General features: G+C 40.8%; 1 protein-coding gene across 12 annotated transcripts in view; it reads right to left on the reverse strand.

The window, feature by feature from the left end:
- The window catches only part of KANSL1L (KAT8 regulatory NSL complex subunit 1 like), a 70,559-nt gene that overhangs the window by 25,722 nt on the left and 25,280 nt on the right, over positions 1 to 19,557 (reverse strand). For 10 of the 12 annotated variants that reach the window (XR_011726499.1, XM_071746861.1, XM_071746858.1 and 7 more), the window contains 3 exons: positions 17,006 to 17,203; positions 14,164 to 14,285; positions 9,908 to 10,109 (listed from right to left, as the gene is read on the reverse strand). Coding sequence is in view for 10 of the 12 variants with exons in the window: in XM_071746861.1 (XP_071602962.1) it covers positions 9,908 to 10,109; positions 14,164 to 14,285; positions 17,006 to 17,203 (522 nt within the window). In the remaining 2 variants the exon portion in view is untranslated. The remainder of the gene's footprint in view (positions 1 to 9,907; positions 10,110 to 14,163; positions 14,286 to 17,005; positions 17,204 to 19,557) is intronic. The other 2 variants (XR_011726500.1, XM_071746855.1) reach the window with 1 other exon arrangement.

Consider the following 19,557-nt stretch of genomic DNA (forward strand, 5'->3'; position numbering starts at 1 on the left):
GCAAATCAACTGAAAAATCAAGGTTAGTGCCTAATCTTTGACAAATTAAATAAACCAAAAAAGCAGAGACACATTAACCCACAGGGATATACTATAAAAAATGCCACAAAGAAATTAAGAGTAGACATGATCAGTAAAACACTACAGACATATCATATTAAGCACAAGGTGAAGGACTGTGAGAAACACACTTCAGGATTTTCATTCTGGAAAAAGAAACTATTTGCTTGGCATAAGCCTCACAAAGGATGGGTTTTGGTTCACTGGCAGTATCACTGTATTGCAAAAGCCAGAAGTGTTTTCTCTTCCTTCTTCCCCAGCAGACAACAGTCTTGTCACAAGCTCAGAACAACTGAATGCATAGGAATGCTTTTTTTTTGCCCATTCAGGTTTTGTGGATTTTTAACAAGCAGAAGGCCTTCTTTTTTAACTTCTGGTGTTAAAAAAGTGATTTAATCACCATTTGTTTCAACTTAAAAACCATAATCAAGAGATTCTCCTCCCAAGACCAGACTCACAGGGGTACTACACCATTTTCACTGCAGCAGGATGTACCCTCTTCTTGAAACTAGTTTGCAGGAGACTTGGCAACACAACAACATTCCCTGTATTCATGGCTTTCTACAAGTCAGCAACACCAGGAAGCTATGCAGGAGCAGGTGGTGAAGCCAGCATCTAGAGATACCAAAGAGAGGAGGATGACAACTTTCAGTGCAGCTAAGGGGAAATGACTCCTTCACTGTGTGAAAGGCAAAACTAGCTGGCTAGTGGACAATATGCTTGCTGGTTACTGCTCTAGGCAGTACTGTTTCTCTAATTTTACAGACCAAGAGAAAGCAGTAATTGCTAACAGCCACATAGAATTCACCTGTATCTCCTTCAATGCAAATAAACCACAGCACAGGATAATATAATAGAGGAAATGGGATTGTATTGTAGGAAGCAGGTGCTAAAATACTCATCCCCAGACAAACATCACCTGGCAGAAAACAGGGCACAACTTCTACACTCTATGCAGCATTCTGATTAAGCACCTTGTTTGCTCACATACCCTTCTCTCTGTCCCTTGTTAGCCCCTCCTGCTAGCTACACCTCTTGCAGACAGCAGACATCTAGCAAGATAAATCTCTTCATGCTGGGTAGAATAAAAATTATAAAAGTGTGTGTGTGTGTACATATCTATTTAGTCCTCCCTAAAAACTAAAAATTAACAAGACTCAGTGAAAGATGCACATGTATTTATCAAGTGGCAACTATCACTGGCCCTAAGCATGCACTGAGAATGAAGGAGGACAGAAAAATCACACAACTGGAATGAGAACTAGATTAAAATAAGAAACCCAAACCCTAGGATTTAAATTTTCTTGTCTGTTTTAGAGCTTTCTGGAGAAGCACATACATTTTCCTCCCACTTTTTTAAAAAAAACAAACAAACCAACAACCCAACCACTAGACAAAAGCAGATATTCTGCTCAGCCTTAACTCCTGTTTGCAACTGAAGAGAAGAAATATGGCAACACTCAGCTGCAAGAGTTGGCAACATTGTACCGATTGCTTGTGTATTTAAAATGTAAGCTTCTGCACCTCAATTCACAACTTCAAGGTATTGGAACCTTTGCAAATTTGCAGTACAGTTTTCTTTATGTGCCTCAGTCCACACAGCCAACTCTTCCTCCAGTAGGCAGAGATACAAATACAGTGAGAATCTGCAATTACAAAAATACCCAAAACCACTCTGCTCTACAACCCAGCAAAGAAATGGATAGGACCAAAACTGCCAGTACTCAGATCTCACTGATGTACTGAATCTTACTTAATGTACAGCTGTATAAAGGTTTCATAAATTAAAACACTACCTTCCCTCAATGGCAGCTCTTATGTGACTTAAATGTATAATATGTATAATAAATATCTTTTAATGTGACTTAAAAAAACAAACAAACAAACAAACAAACAAATTGAAACTGCTGTCATTAGTTAGGATGCTAAATGAGGAACTAACAAAATGTACTAGAAAAACAAACTCTTTGTTACTCAAGAAACACTGAAGGAAGCCACACAGGTAAAATACTAGAAAAGAGAACAACAGGCCATGTCAGTTAAGGAAAGACCTCTCCAGAGGTTCTCACTAATAGCATTATTTGTCTGCTTTTATTAAGCAAACTTAACAGAACTTTTGATAACTCGTACATAATTCAGATCTTTCTAGTTTGGGCAAAAACATGCAAGGGATGGAGATAAGGTCCTCACTATAGGAAAAGCATTTGCAGAAGCATTCAGGCATTAGACTCTGAGAATCTGGGTATGTGGGGGAAGCAGTTATGAATGCAACAACCACAGGGAAATTATTCAATTGGAGATAATTTCTCATTTCTTGAAGTCCTGACACCAATCTGCTACTTACAGACTTCCTTAGGTTTAATGTTTTAATATTCCTGGACCTCTTTCTTTGTGCTAAATCTGCATTACACGAATTTCATAGGAGGAGACAACGACCCAGAGGTTGTTTGACTTGCCAGCTATAACAATGCAAAAAGTGACAGATCCAGCATTTTGAACAGAGCACTCTGACTCCCAAGGCTGCAAGCACATTTCTCCTACCAGACCATGCCTGCAGTTCACTCCTTTGTGCTGTCTTGCATGCAAGTTTTAGTATTCAAAAATCAGGCTGAAGTAATGCACCACTACAATCACATCCTCTGGACTGAAGCACAGATTGCAGTCCCAGGGTTTACTGTGCATGTGGATTATTCTAAGTGACTTGTACACTGACAATTAAGAAAAGGCCTAAACTCTTACCAAGCTATTTAGAAAATGAAAAAAGAAAGATACAAACAAGATTGCATGGCCAAAAGATGACTCACAGATCATCTGTGGTACTTAGTATTTCTAAATTACAGGGCAAGAGGATATGGCCCCAAAGGATGTTCGAGGTTCCTGAAGATACTGGAGGGTTACAAGTAAATCAAATGCTTTGCATCCTGTTTAATTTATCCCCACTGCAGTCCATCTTATAGATCTGGCAGGTCTTCTTGAGTTTCACAGAGTTCTATGTTTTCTTTTAGATACTACTCTGTGTAAGCATTATTTAAACACCAGAGCAGGGAAAGGTGAAGCCCTCTTCAGAAAAGAAATACAGGGAAGCAGAGGACAACATAGGGCATCTCTGAACAGGCACAGGGAGGCTACTAGGTCACTGAATACTCAGACTTTTGACAGCACTGTAAATACATGTGGCATGGCAGTAGATAAGAGAAATAATGTGGCTGTCTTCCCAGTGACCGTATGAGCTGACAGATGGGATAGCAGTTCACTGTTTCATACTTTGCTTTTCCTAACATGGATGTTGGGGGGTGGAAAGGAACTTCCCAAATGAATCTGAAGAGATGTGAAGGACAACACATTCGATGCACAAAGGGTATAATCAGTCAGCCCAAACCCATAGAATTCCTCAAAGCTATCCCAGGATTTCTTAATTCCCACCACATGGGAAGTCTACATCTTAATGGGATTCTCTGGTCAGAAATCTTCTGTCATCTTCTTCTCTGGTGAGCAGCACTGCCCATCAGCACTGCCAGGTGCTTGCTGCTTGGCTGCTCAAACCAGGCCACGTGAGGAGGCTGGTGCAGGAGCCCTGATGTTCAGAAGATTTTATCTTCTCCTTGGACTCTGGCCACTGGGTCTCTGTTAACTCCACACCTGCTGCAGAGAGGTGGCAGCAAGTCTTCCCTAACTCCAGCTTGCTCTGAAGGCCAGTGACCTTAAATAAATGGTGTCCCTCACAGAGCATGGTACTAGGGGCTATATAAATATATAAAACTTGAAGAAATCTGGGATAAGTACTTACTAAAGATGGCACACTAACATTACATTAAAAACCCAACTATTTTCCATCTGCTGACAAGTAATTCCTTTTTCTAAGAAAGCCCAGAGGAAATTTACAGGATTACTACTGAGAATATAAATGCATTTTCAAAGAAAACTAGGCATCAATCCCAGAGGCCATTCCTCATTTTGCATCCTTACCCTCAGACATCTGCCTAATCCAGCAGTCAGCCTGGGCTGATAACCAATGTTCTTCCATTTCAAGCTGAGCAATCTAATCAACAGCTGGGTAACCACTACATGTGCAAGTGCAGGACTAAGAAAGTGGCAGGGCCTGCTAGAATAAGATTTCTTGAATGAAACAATGCACTGATGATGGCTCTTAATTAAAAGACTTGATACCCATTTAGGTTTGATTGTCAAGACTGTGCTGGAAATGTCCAGTTCAATTTTATCACTTACTTCCCCAGCAGGATCCCTGATACATTGTTGTTAACCAACAATGTGGATTTGTTTGCTGCTTCACCTTACTTTTGAAAACTTTAATTGAGTTTGTTTTCTGCAGGAAGCCTGAAGCTGACGGCTTGATTGCTGCCACCACCCCTGATTTTCTCCAGGAACAGGAGCAGAATCTATCTGCAGCACACAATCCAGTCACCCATGTGGCCTCCCAGTTGACTTCCCCACAGAAAGACATGAGGGAACAGAGTCTAAACACAGGTTTCTCAGCTGAGAGCAGCAGTAATCACAAACAGTACTGTCTACAGGAGTGTCTTCCACACTGTCTTCAGGATACTGCACTGTCTTCTGCACTGTTGGTACAGATACAGTGGAGCTGGGGTAGCATAAAGCAACCCAGCACTAGAAGTGCCAAGTGGATGGAGCAGACACACAGCAGCACCAGCACCAGTATTTGAATCCCTAACTAGCAATTTAAAAATGCACTTTTTGATTGTAGTCTACACTCCAAGATAAACTATAAATTTTTAGTCTACGAGTCAAGGTAAACTATTGAGCATGCAAAGCAGCTCAGTTCTATGGCTGGCTGAAGAGAAAAATGTAAATCTGCTTTGTATTCCTGCTGCTGGCTGCAAAAATAAAGTTTTTGTTCTCAAGCTTCTACTGTGATCCTCTGAGCTGCACTAACCCTGGCCTAATTTTTCAAAAGACAAGAGACATAGGCAGAACTCATATAAATGAGATAGTTGAGCATGAAAGATGTAGGCTTCTGGAAAAGCCTGTTTATAGAAGTTGAATCTAGAGTGGAAATCTCTCATATTAGAAGTAGAAGGAAGGGTAAGTCCTGGAGTCTCTTGCAGAGGAGATATATCCACAGCTGCAAGAAGCACTTGTGGTACTGAAGGTATCAGTTGGTGAATGAGGTCTTCAACCTCTTTATAACACAGAATGGACTGAAGGAGAAACAGAGAAGTCCAAGTCAGTAACAATCTCCTTGGTTAATTCCAGGAAGATGAAAAGCCTGAGTAGCACATGAGCATGAGACTGAGCTCCCAAAACTCTAACCCTTCCCCCCAACCCCCCACCACTGACCCTCCAGGCAGGCTGCTGAACCTTTAAGCCTCACTGCCAGGAAGCTGGGAAATCACAAGAAGCCAGACTGTTTTTCAATAAAATATCTTGGTAAAACCAGGACACTCCTGCAATTTTGCAGAGAATGCTGAATCAGCAAACACAGACCATTCTTGCAGGGGAAATTTCTCCTCAGATCATCAGTATATTTGGTAAATCTGAGACAGCTGGCAGAGGAGACATGGAGATTTCTCTCCATAAAGCATTCTTTTAAAAGACAAAGTGAAATCAAGAAATTAAAAATCCTTTGGATTAACATTTCTCTAAAGAATTATTTCATACCATCTCTAGTCCCAAATCAGACTGTTGCTTTAAGCACCACAGCTATAAACTCATTAGATATTCTTACTAGCAATACACTGTCAATATCAGATGTGAACAGATATGTCTATGTCCTGGTTTGAGAGGACAAGGATAAAAAAATATCTGCCTGGAACACCACCAGCAAACTGTTGGTTTGGTAGATATAATGGGCAGCAGCTGAGCCTATAGGAGGAGAGGATGGGTCAGGAGACCCAAACAGACCTATCACAGTATTCCCTATCATGGTGCTCATTATAAAGTGGCTCCCAAGAGAGCCCTTCTCTGGCTGGTTTGCTAGCTGGGTTAAGGTTTGTGTGCTGCTCCTTGTTTTCTCACTGGAGAAGAACATCATTCACCAAGAGAGGTTGCCAGCTGCCTTCCCAAGCAGGATGAGCTTTGTTGTTCTAAGGCTGTTGCAAACTGTTACTGAAACCCTGGACTTGGGCACCCGTATCTGCTGCCCAGTACAGTGTGGGACTTTTACAGCTGGGAAGGAATTAACAACTGAGGAGGACAGGCTCCATATTTACATATTTTTACATACATTTGTAATTTGCTATTACAACCTCATTAGTAACTTAGAATCTGCTGAATTGGAAGGGAACCATCAGGATCATTGAGTCCAACTGTGTAGGGCATCCCAGGATCACACCATCCAAACACTTGAGAGCATCATCCAAACACTTGAACTCAGGCAGACTTGGTGCTGTGACCACTTCCCTGGGGAGCCTGTTGCAGTGCTTGACCATCCTTTGGGTGGAAAACCTCTTCCTGATATCTAACCTGAACCTCCTCAGATTCAGCTTCCTACTGTTTCCCTCACTCCTGTCTTCAGTTACAGGAGTGAAGAAATCAGAACCTGCCCCATCTCCCCCTCCCCTCACGAAGAAGCCACAGACTACAATGAGGTCACCCCTCAGCTTCCTTTTCTCCAACCTCAACAATCCAAGTGACCTCAGCCACTTCTCCTCAGTCATGCCTTCCAAGCCCCTCACCATCCTATTGGCTCTCCTCTGGATGCTCTCCAATAGTTTGATGTCTTTTTTTAATATTGCAGTGCCCAGAACTGCATGCAGTACTCAGGATGAGGCTGTACCAGTGCAGAGTAGAGTGAGACAATCACCTTGCTCAACCAACTGGCAGGGCTGTGCTTGATGCACCCCAGGACACAGTTGTCCCTCCTGGCTGCCAGGACGCACTGCTGGCTCGTATTCAGTCTGCCATCAATCAGGATCCCCAGGTCCCTCTCTGCCACACTGCTCTCCAGCCACTCATTCCCTAGTCTGTACTTACCACAAGGGCTGCCTCACTCATTCCCTAGTCTGTACTTACCACAAGGGCTGCCTTGTCCCAGGTGAAGAATCTGGCACTTGCCCTTGTTAAACTTCATGTGGTTGGTGATAAAGCTACCATTAGACCTACCCAAGTTTTTTCTCCCAACCTTAAAGTCTCTCTCCCTTATTCCCTTCTTCATCTTCCCTTTGGAGGGTAGTGGGGAATAACAGAGCACCTGTCACTGTTATAGTTACTGCCTAAAAATGTGGCTGATTCAATGGCACCCAACATGGGGCACAAATATCCCCCACTTCAGTGGGAACAATCCCCACCACATGGAACTCATCCTGTGCTGTCTCCCACAGGCAGATCGTGCACAGGACCAGCTGCTGCTTGCACTGCCACTCCTTGGGGACATGGAAGGTGTAGGAGTCCTGCTGGCTGCTCAGCTCACCCCCCCAGAGGCTGGACATGTGTTTCTCAGATTTGCTGTTGGTCTGGAACATAGTACCAGGATCCTTGAACAGCCCAAGAGCATCCTCCAAACACATCAGCAGCACTCAGTGGTGGTGTTTCTTCATTCAAGTCACGATAGTCCACAGTTAATCTCCATTCCCTATCAGACTTCTTCACTGGACATATTGGACTGTTGAAAGGTGAGCATGACTGGCTGATGACTCCTTGGCTCTCTAATTGGTGTATCAGAGTCTGTACAGGAAGCAGGGAGTTTCTGTTGGTTTGGTATAGCTGGCCATGGACTATGATGGATGCTGTTGGCACCTTTTGTTCCTCCACCTTCATCAGGCCTACAATGGAAGGGTCATCTGAGAGTCTGGTCAAGCTAGAGAGCTGCTTAATACTGTCAGTCTCCACAGCTGCTATATCAAAGGCCCATTTATACCCTTTGGATCCTTCAACTACCCTTTCTGGAGGAAATCTATACCAAGGATGCACGGAGCATCTGGACTAATCACAACTGCATGTTTTTCCCACTTGTGCCCAGTAAAGATCACCTCAGTTTCTATTAGTGATGAGGTTTGAGAGCCTCATGTAATTCCACAAATTGTGATGGATTCTTTCCTTACATGATCCGATGGAACTGGAGTGCACTGGGCAGCAGTATCTACCAGTCTTGATACTTTTTGGGTTCTGATGTACCAGGCCATCTAATCCCCACTTCCAAATAAACTCAGTTTTCCCTTTCCTCCACCTGGCTGGAGGCAGGGCACCTCTAACCTCTGGAGTATTTTCCACTCTTGATAGGTGCAGTTATGTAACTTGTAGTTGCATCAATGAATGGGTTTGTACTGGGATTGTAACTGCTGGGACTATAACACCATATGAAAAAAATGTCACAGTTTGGGGCCAGCTGGTACCAACCAGGCCCCCCCTCACTCGCCCCTCACCCTCACTGTGAGACAGGGAGGAGAAAATCCACCCAAAGGCTCACTAACCGAGACAAGAACATTTCATTCCCCAACTACAGTAATGGGCAAAAACCAGACAAGTTCAACTTGGGAAGAAAAAATCCTACTTTATTCTACCAGGAGAAAGAGAAAACATGGCCAGATCTTAATACCTTGCCTGTGGCTCCCTTCTCCCCAGGCCCAGATCACTTCATTGTTGCCTCCCCCTCAGGGCACAGGGGATGGGCAGGGGGGGCTCAGGGTCAGTTCCCCACACAGTGTTTCTGCTGCTCCTTCCTCCTCAGGGGAAGACTCCTCTCAGCCTTCTCCTGCTTCAATGTGGGGTCCTTCAGGAACCCCTGGGACATGAGTCCCTCCCCCCAGGTGCAGTCCCTCAGGAACTGCTCCAGCCCGGGCTGCCCAGAGTCACAGCTGCTTCAGAACAGTCACCTCCTCTGGCACGAGGTCCTCCATGGCTGCAGCTCCACATCTGCCCCACATCTGCAATCCTGCACAGGCTGCTGCTTCACGTCATCTGCCCACCTGTGACACTTCAGGGGTTACAAATCCACATTTACCCCACTGTGGTCCTTCAAGAGCTGTTCCTCCATAGGCTGCAGGGGCACAGCTGCCATCTCACCACAGGCTGTGGGAACATCTCTGTTAGGGCACCTTCTCCCCCTCCATCTTCACTTACTTCGGTGTCTTTTCTCTGGCATTGCTCTCTCAACTCCTCCTCTGCTCTGCAGGTCTCTTTTTTATATTTTTGCAGTTGCGTTTTCCCATTTCTTGAATATGTTACTCACAGAGGCTTCCCATATCTGCTTGGCAAAATTGGAACTAGGGGAGCTTCCAGCAGCTTCTCACAGGAGCCACCCTTGTGGGCCCGCCCCACTTCCAAAACACCACAGCACTAACCCATCTTACACTGCACAATGGACAATGGATTTTTTTTCCCTTTTAAAAACATTAATTCCTTTGTAATGTGGAAAATTTTAAGGGTTTTAAAGCATTCATAAACCATCATGAAAAAGGCAACATAACTAATCTGAAACAGCAAAAACGGAAACAAGATTAAGATATTGCACTTAAATTTCCTAGAAAATAATGTGCCACCAGCTGTGTAAACTATCTCGTAGCTAAAACAAATATTCTGAAAACAAGCAGGCAGATGATTTACAGTGTAGCATGTTTCCTCAGCAGTCAAACCTTGCAAGGAAGCTCTTCAGTTGTCTCTTAGACTGCACAAAGGCTTTAAAGATAGCCATAGAGTAAACTGATTTGATAAGCAGGATTGCCAGTAATCTTTAATTTTTATTTTTAACCTATTAACTCTGAGCTCCTGCTGACACAGCTAGTATTCCCATCACACACACTATATGCTCCCTGAACATAACAAATACACACCACAGCATGCACTATTCTTCTGACATACCAGACAAGACACATGCAGAGTCCAGCAGCTGGAATCTTTGGTTTGTCTCCTGAAGACAGAGGCAAGGGCTTACCTGCTGATTCCAGTAACAGGCACTGTGCATTCTGTAGAGTTTCCTCTTCTGGAAACTACGAAGTGGCCTTGTTCGGGCAGATGTGCTCACGTTAGTCACAGAGAGAGATCTCAGTCTTGTCCTCTCTCTTCTTCTTTTCTTGATGTGCTGATGATCAAGCAACCAGCTGCTCGAAGAGGATACCTCTCTGTTGTCTGACGCTCTGAAATTTTATGATTAATGGATGGAAGAAACACAAAAAGTTAAGTATCTGCCACATGCACAGGCCAAGATTTTCACGCATAGATTAGCATTAAGCTGTCTAATTCTATTAGAATTTTACAAACATTAAAATGTTTTTAGCACACTGTTTCAGGAAACATATGAAACGCCCAAGCTTTGCTTGATTGTTGATTAATTCTATTTTAGGTCACAAAAGAAAGTTTATCATTTTTGTTCACTTTTCTGCTCACAGAAACAAATATCAAAATGTAGTTAAGCCCTCAAACATATAACGGTTTTTTGTTTTCCAAATTCAGGAACTCTATGTAACACTCGTAACACCTACAAGTTTTAAGTTATAATTAATATTTTGCCACAAACCTGCATTCCATTCAAGATAGCAGTCAGGCCTAGAATACTGCTCTTAAAGTTTTGAGATTTTCTAATGTTGCTCAGGAACTGAAACTTAACTAAAACTATACCAACAAGTGTCTATTCTGCAGAGGGGTTGCAACTCACTGTGAAGCACTTGTATAAAATTAGGAACTCTGCATGCTCAGTTTAACCAACCTGAGGCCACTAAGTTTCACTTCCAGGGATGTGCCAATAAAGCTCAGAACCAAAGCCCAGCCTGGGTGAAGTTCTCAAGGAGCAGGGAAAAACTACCCTTTTTTTCTGTCTTTAAGACCTAGAAGCTGGTTAGATAACTTTAAAGTATGAAAGCTCAGCTCCAGTCACAATGTGACAGGGCCTACGTGGATACACGGAAAGCTTCATTTTAATGTTACATCTCAATCCAACCTGCATTTCCCCCCCCCGAACCATTCCTTTCAAATCTACAGCATCATCCCTCCACAACCTTACCTACACAGACACTTGGGCACACTGTAAGTTATGCATTCTAAACACCCTCCGTTAGGCTGGAAATGACTCCATGGGAAGAATACACTTCATTTTTACAGGTATCGTGATCTTATTTTTGCATCTGCCTGCAAAGCTGAAGGCTTGATGCAAAAACTGCATTTAATTTTACAATACTGAAGACCCTGACAGCAACTGTAAACTGCCTGAGAAGTGCAAGTATGTGAGATATTTTGGCCTTGGTTCATAACAGGTCCATCTATCTGCACGAAGTATTATTTTCTCTTATGAGCTGTATATGGCAAGTCACAACCTTAATAGGAAAGTTTTAACATACGGTAAAAGATTAAAATTAAGGTATTACAAGGCCCTTTATCAATCTTTTTGGCTACGTAGTAGTCTTCTAGCAGTACATGTTATTAACTAGAAATGCTCATTATGAAAGTGTGATTAAACACCATCCCATGCTGTGCTGGTGTGGTAATGTTTTATGGGCATGAATTTGAGCTGTCCTGCTGACACATCAAGACAATCCCAATAAGCAACACAGAGTCAATGAAAAAACTGGGCTAATTACAACAGGGATGGTACAATCTATTTAAAGGATCATATTAGCAGGTACCAAGAAAAAGCCCAAAATACTGAAACATGACATTCTTAATGCTAGCATGGAATTCTTACGGCTTTGGAAAGGAAAATGAAGTTTGAAGTCCATGCAAAAGTTTTCTTATAATAATTCCTCGCATTCTCAAAACCTTTTGCTCTGTAATTATCTGCCTTGAAGTCAGACGGTGCAAAGCCCAACTTCTTGACTTCCACATACCTCCCTTTTTCATGTAAGACACCTTGGAAAGGTAAATTAGAACAAAGCACTCTTCAGTCTCTCCACATTCTGTGATTCCTGCCTTTGTTCTGCTGGTCTGCCCTGGTCTTTGATAACATCAGTCTGACAGCTGCTTTATTTACCCTCCTCTGCCTAGCAGTAACACACAGCTCTGTTTTCAGATGAGGCAGAGATCTTAGCGTGGTGGCTTGGAGCTCTGGCACACAGCTGGATGTGTGCCACCACTTGTGTAAATAGGTTTCCCAGTCAAGGTTTGAGTTACCTGCTTATTTTCATGTCAGTTTGGGCATTTTTCAAAATTTCATTCCACAGAATAGAGGAGGTGAGCTGTCACCACAAGTAAAAATCATTAATTTTCTCAAACACTCCTTTCAAAGCCCATAGGTTGGCCTTTCTTGCATTGTACCCTAGCTAAAGAGCAGAGATCTTAACTCACTGATACACATACATATGGCAAGGCATCAGACAGGTACTATATATATACTGCAGTAATGAACTTTTTCATGCTTCTCCCCTGGTGAGGAAGTGGTCATCACTTGCTTAGGGAACTGCTTTTATGAACATTTAGGTTCAATGCATTTGGCTAACCTTGGCATCTATATTCAATTGAGCAAAGAAAAGCAAAGAAAAGGAAGCCACTAATGAGATTATGAGACCTTGATACAAAAGCAATTCAAGGTTACCCACATCTAATTGACCAGGAACTGCAGATGCACTACCACGTCCACTGGGAACTGCCCAATTAACCAACCTTACTGCAACCCCATGATTAACCAACCTCAAACACCCTACACTTGGATTATCATACATTACACTTGGATTATAAACATGGATTATCATATCTTTCACATGAAGAGCCTACACATATTTTGAAGAAGTTACTTAAGTAAAAATCACTATCAATTTTTTTCCTCTTCAAAAACAAAAATCATAAAATGATTGCTCATAAAATGGCAAGAGGACTGATTTTGGACAGTGTCTGATAAATCACAAGAGAAGTGGCTTGAAGTGACATTTTAAGAGTCCCTTATCATGAAGTCAACTTCATACAGGCTAAAAAAATATTTTTAAAAGCAGGAACACTTCCTCATGTGTTTTGTGAAAAAGTCACAGACTCAAGACACAGCCTTCTAACAGTCTAAATGACTCTTATTCCACACAGCTATCTCTATTAGCAATTCCTGTGTCAGGGCTTGTTGTCAAACTGATTCTCCCCAAGAGTCTTTGTGAATAACTGATCCATCAGAAGCACGACCACTGTGTGACAGGACCCCTTCACCCTTAAATTTAGGGCAGAGTGACACAATCACTTTGGAACAGAAGGCAGAAGCTGCTTACCCTAATCTCTCTGGGGGAGGCTACAGCCTCTGCAGCAAAGCTGCTGAAGCAGACAGCATGGGCAGCTCTTCTGGGAGCCACGGAATTACCTTCTGCTGCAGACACTGCCATCAACCCAAGCCCCCCAAACCTGGTTGGAACAGCTCTAGTTCCCAACCCCAAGCTCTAGTTGGGAACACTTTCTTTGTCCACCTCATCTTAATTAAGAGCTATGAATAACAGCAATCACTCCAGCCTCAAAAATCACATTACCAATGTCTCAGGAGAAATAACCTGCATACCTGGTCTTTTGTACCATGGGACTGTAGCCAATTACCTTAATGCTGTTCTGAGACTAATACTGATTATAGCCAGCACAGCATTTTTAAATCTTTGCATAAAAGATGAAATTACCAAGAAGTATGGAGTAGTATTGAGAAGCATTTTTCTACAAATACTAATTTTGAGCTGCTTCAGTCATCCTGAGAAGTATATCCATCCAGAACAAAAGACCACAAATGGAAAAACATTATCTCCAAATTTTTGAGCAAGCAGCTGGCAAAGATAAATTTGGCCTTGTACTGAAGCGGGATGTGGTTAAAATTAACAAAGCTGCTACAAAAACCTAACAGTGACCCATGCTGAGGTACAGGAGACATTGCTTACGTACTCTGCTAATCTAGGAAAGTCTAGTTAGTTGCTTTTCCAGGAATAAAATTGCACTCATGATGACTGAATGCGTTAAATCTAAAATAATCAGCAGTAGTAAGTTGCTTTCTGTATCCTTCCACTAATTCCACAGATATCTTCATCTTCCCAGTACTTAAATGTAGTTACAGTGACTGCATAATTTTATGATGTCTTTTAGAGCAAAGTAAAACCCTAATACTTTCAGCCTTATAAGCAAGACTTGACTACTCCTGAAGCTTGCAGAAAGCAGCTCTCTCCTGATTTATTAATGATTAACAGGTCCATCTACATAACCTTACCAAATGTTATTTTCAAATAAACCCACCACCATACTGTGACCAACCTGAAGGAGATTCCATTGACCAGCTGTCTGTGCCTACACATCTTGGATGAAAGAGATGAAGAAGCTGGAGACAGATTGAGTGGAGCAATAAGGCTACTGATGATTTCACTCAGTTGTGCACTCTGGAAAAAAAAAAAAAAATGCAGTCAGACTTTTACCCACTTCACAGATCAAAAGTCCTGGGTTTTTTTGTTGTTTTCCTACTTTGGATTCCAGTCACGTACATCATGGAGTAGTCATATTTAGTTTCTTCTTGTGAATAATCAAGAGTGGCATGGTTTGATTTGTTTTTTCACAATTATTACATTATACTCTAAACACACACAAAAAAACTCCAAAACAACAAAAAAACAACACAACTCTGAACAGACAACCAAGGACATTGTTTATACATTTGAAGAAGTAGTACACAAAACACATTAGTGATTTTAGTATTTTAAGCAAAGGTTTTTAGAACAGCAAAAGAAATCAGAACACTTTAGGGCTGATGTTACAACAGCTGCAGCCCAGAGCTGCTAACTGGCCATTCAACAAGTATTGCAACAGGAAAAATGAAAAAAAAAGTCTGCTGCCTATTTCTTGTACATTTTGTTCAATCCAAGTATTTTTCTTGTCAAAAGAATCCTCTTCATTGCTCATTGTAGTCTGACAAGAGTGTTTTCACAAAAGGAAGTATAACTACAGGAGCACTATTGACTACAGACAGAATAGCTAAAATCGTCTGATATCCTCAAAAATAGCAGCAAGAAGTCTCGACCCCACCAAAATGCAGACTTTCAGAACTGCCCCAAAACAAATGCAGCTAATTTGTTAAGTCTAAGAATTACTTCTTATAAAGCAATGAATTGTGGACTGATTCCAGATAATATTTCACAATGATTTTTTTGTTCTAAATGTCAAACCTTAAAGGCTATTCTGACAATAAACGTAGGTTTCTTAGAGGACGCTGAGTGCTGCAACATTAAAGAGAAATTCAGTGTATCTGCAATGGAATAGTACCATTTTTTTTTAAGCTTTTAAATTATTTTGTAGGTTTCTCATTCAGAAACATAAGACTGCTTAAAACATGAACTGCTAAAGGTTAGTAGGTTTTCTTTATATTTGGAGGCACAGCCATTTATGCAGAAAGAGGCAGGAAAAAACATTTTCCATTTTACTACAATTCACGTCCTTTCTGTTCATACTTAAGTGATACAGTTCGGTAAAAATTTAATGTCAGAATAAAATATCCAGGAATGGATATGACAGTGCAGAAATAGCAAGTCAATTATAAAAGTATGGACAAAGCAAGTAAGATGCCAATAAAATATTTAGCAGAGTGATTTAAAAATCTCAATTGAATTAAATCTGTAAGGAGCAGAGTCTTTACTGAATATAAAAGCACAAAACCAATGGCAGACTTCCAAAACACAAGTTAAAATATATATGTCTTTAAAACACTGCCAAGCTTTGAAAAGGACTTAAAAACAATATTAACAACAGTGGCCAGGTTCAGTCACTTCATATTATTTATGATTTTGTTGTTGTTGTTCACAAGTAAAATTATTTACTTTTAAGAAAGAAATACTTTAGTATAGGACTGAAGAATTCTGTAGAAATATCTGTGGATGTATTCCAGCATATAGCATTGCTGCTCTTAAAACTGAAGAAGAAACTCAGAGCTTCAAGGTTAAGGTTGATTAACAGAACTGATAAGTCAAAAAGGAAATCAAACCTCAAAGGTTTTTTTGTGGTATAAATCCAATGTAATCTGTGAGACTGTTAAGTTAAAAGACCTTTTACTTCCAAGTAATTTTCAGATTGTCAAAGTTCTTGGACCTCTGTTTGTAGCTACCTAGATACCAGGAAACGTAATGCTATCCCTTGAATTGCTGAAAACGTGTTTAATACTCCAAGCAATCACTTAAAGAGGGGACACTCACCACATTCTAAAAATGCTCTTTGGTTTACCTTGTGCAATTGCCAGCACTGTGCATATACGTTTCCTGTTTCATTGCTTCCTCACTCCTGTCTGTTGTGGAGAAGATCCATCAAACAGGGGAAGCATTTTAAGAACAGGAAAGTATGACTATCAAATAAGAAATATTGGCACAGAGATTCAGGAACAGGCACTAGTACCTAAAGCTACTAATACACCATGTAAAAAACGTGTTTGCCCAAGAATATCTGTAGAGCAGCAGAGCACCATACTGCCTTTGTCAGATTTACTTTATGCTAACTGCATGAATTCATTATGAAACCAAATTTCCTGTATCTCCTTCAGCAATGTGATCCTACCACATTTTTATGTACTTTCTAGGAAAAGAAAACCCTGCTGGAGTCTCTATAATATTTTCCAGAACTAGCCTTGGAAATTATTGTTTTGAACAAGCAAAACTCTGCTCACAGCAATGCCTGTTAAGTACCTGGAATTCCTCAGCTGCCAGCTGGAGTCCTATGATGCTTGACCAACAACTATTATTTTTGGTTTTGTTTGTTTCAAGTGCAACATACCTCCATCTTCGGTGGTACTCTTTCATTTCATATAAATATTTCCTGAAACAATCTGTGGCAACTCTACATTGAGCCTAACTATAACGGAGAGGCAGGTTTGTGGATAGTTATTATAATCTGCTTTGTGGCTGCTTTGATGGAAACAAAGCAGTAACACAGACACCTCGGAAAGAAAAGGTCAATTTGTAAACCTGGTGTACACTCTAGTTATTAAAGCCCTTCAATTCATCAGCATCCACTCTCAGGACTGCAAAAATATCTTCCTTCTTGGAAGTCATCACCATGGCACCTGCCCTATTTCTGCAGTAAATCAATTGGCTCCATTGACTGTTGAGTTATTTTACTTTACCTGTTTTTCTATGTTTCGTAAAAGCAGGGTAGGGCTGCTGGGTGACATTTCAAAGTCATGCTCCGGCAAAGAATCCTGTCTCTCAATGGCAGCTTGCGAATTCCCTGTGGTGTTTAATAAAGCTTCTTGGTCTGTCAATTGTATTTGCTTCTTCAAAATGTCTTTTGGAAATGGGAATTCTTCTAAGATCACCATCCCCTAGACAACAGCAACGAAACACAGTTGGTTGACAACGGATTAACCGTCCTAAATCATTTTAAGGGGCAGTCGAACCTGGTACATCCCTCTTAAATCCTCCCAGCAACTCCTTGGAGCACTTAAAACTACATTTTAAATACACTTCACAGCTAAAATATAGAAACTGTAGTTATTTTCATTAATAAAAAGCTGCACCATTTATGCTACTCCTTATAAGAGCAATCAATTTAGTATTGTACCACTGTTTAAACATCTGTGCCAAAATTCAAATCAGAAATTCATACTTATTAAATCAACTGTATGATCATTTGCCACTGATTCTAAGAAGAGGTTTTTCTGTAAGAAACAACCACCTTTTAAGCTGGTTATAGTACTTGCCTATACAACTAGTCAAATAAACTTTGTGGAGGCATTTTAAAATGTTCTATTTTTCTCTATTTTCTCATTCCTATCTATGTTCTTCGCAAAACACCATGGTTGTTATTTTTTATGTAGCAGAGATGGATACAATTCAAAATAAAAGCCTTTTGTAATTTAATAATTGATTTTTTTAAAGATGAGCATTTTTAGAGTTTCTTAATTATAGAGGTAACAGTCCTAAATATTCTAGCAATCTCACTGCTTTTCAAGACAATCTGTACAAATGTGGTATCAGACATGGTATGCCACCTAGAATGTCACTTAATAAGATAAAAAGAACTTTATATAAGAGGAAAATATCAGTTTTGTAAATGGAACTAGAAAGAGCACCCCCATTGTGTTTTCCACAGGACAGATCAGAAAAATAGGTGTCAAACCTAATCCTAGGGAACATCTCAGTTGGTTTAACAACTCAGAGATACGCAAAATAATAAAAATAACTTTGTAACAGTCAAAACCAGTTTCTAAAGAAGTCCCTCCATTTGTCACTACCTTGAGCAAACAAATGTAATACTCAAGAAAAAGCTATCAAACCTCTGCAGGCTTTTCCCAAAGAGAAGGAGAAAACAACTTGCTTGCTCTTAAGTACTACTGGCTCTAACTCAAATATCAAGCAGATATTAAAAGAATGGGACCATTCAATTACACTGCCTCAAATTTTTCTTTCTAGTCAGAATATTCCAGGAAAAGACAAGCAAAGATTGTCATCATCTGAACACAAGGAAGCCTTTTATTTTTTCTTTCAGCAAGACAGACTTCACCCAGGTTGTGGCTGAGGAAAACTAAAGATCCTGTAATTTTACTCACACTTTGACACCTGCCTCAGCAGCAACTTGCCCTAAAACATAAAAAGCAAGTCTCAAAGAGACTTCAAAGAAGAAACTAAGAGAATATATGAAATTGTCCTGTTCTCATTGTGTCTCTAACTTCATCCGCTGTTTGAGTTATATAATGTTCAAAGCTGAGAACAAGGATGGTCTCTGAAAACAAACACAGGTGCTTGAAAACTTGAAGGGTTGACAAGGCTCTGAGCAACCTGATCTAGTTGAGGTGTCCCTACTTACTGCAGGATGGTTGGGCCAGATGACCTTTAAAGGTCCCTTCCAACCCAAATTATTCGATTAAAACTTGCTTTAGTGCCTAAGTGGGGCACAGAAATTCCAGACTTCCATCAACTGGACACAAGAGCTTTTCCATTCACTATCAAGTAGTAACTCATCATCTGTGGTTTTCCACTTGCAGCAGATGGAAATGTATCCAGACAGTATCACACTACAATCTGTAGACCAACAGCAGCTACAAAGCAGGCAGAACCTTCAAGAAAACTCAAGTATAGATCTAATTTTTATGTGCCACAACAGGAGGACAAGCTAGCTCAACAGCTCTAAACCACTTTAGAATTTAAAATCATTAGATCTTTTTAGTAAAAGAATCATAAGTTATGACCACAGAGAGTGAAAAAAAAAATACCCCACAAAAGTCTCAGACACAAATTCTCAAGTCAGAAGAACGGGAAGACACAAAGGAAAACGGGGTGAAAAAAGGGGGGCCATCTTGTTCCATTGCAATTTTGTTTTCTTAATTGGCAGAATCCTATTGACAAGCACAGAAAGGGGAAAGCAGAAAGGGAAGGAGACAACTGACAAACTGTACAAAGAGGGAGAAATGGAACAGGCACAGAAGAGGAAGAGTTAAGATTTAGAAGACTAATACTGACACTACAGGAACTGTAAGTTAAATGGGTTACAATCAGTAGGTTTTGGCCATGAACTCCCTCTGCCCTTAAATGGAATTTTTTTGTTTAGTAGGTAAATGGATTTTTACATGGAAGGGCCCTCAAAGATCCAGAACTGCTACTTCTGTGTGCATAGAGACAGAGAAGACACAACATGTTGGGCAGGAAGCTGTCCACAAGTTAACCATCTGCGTCATGG

This window comes from Heliangelus exortis, chromosome 6 (assembly GCF_036169615.1).
Source record: "Heliangelus exortis chromosome 6, bHelExo1.hap1, whole genome shotgun sequence".
Taxonomy (NCBI): domain Eukaryota; kingdom Metazoa; phylum Chordata; class Aves; order Apodiformes; family Trochilidae; genus Heliangelus; species Heliangelus exortis.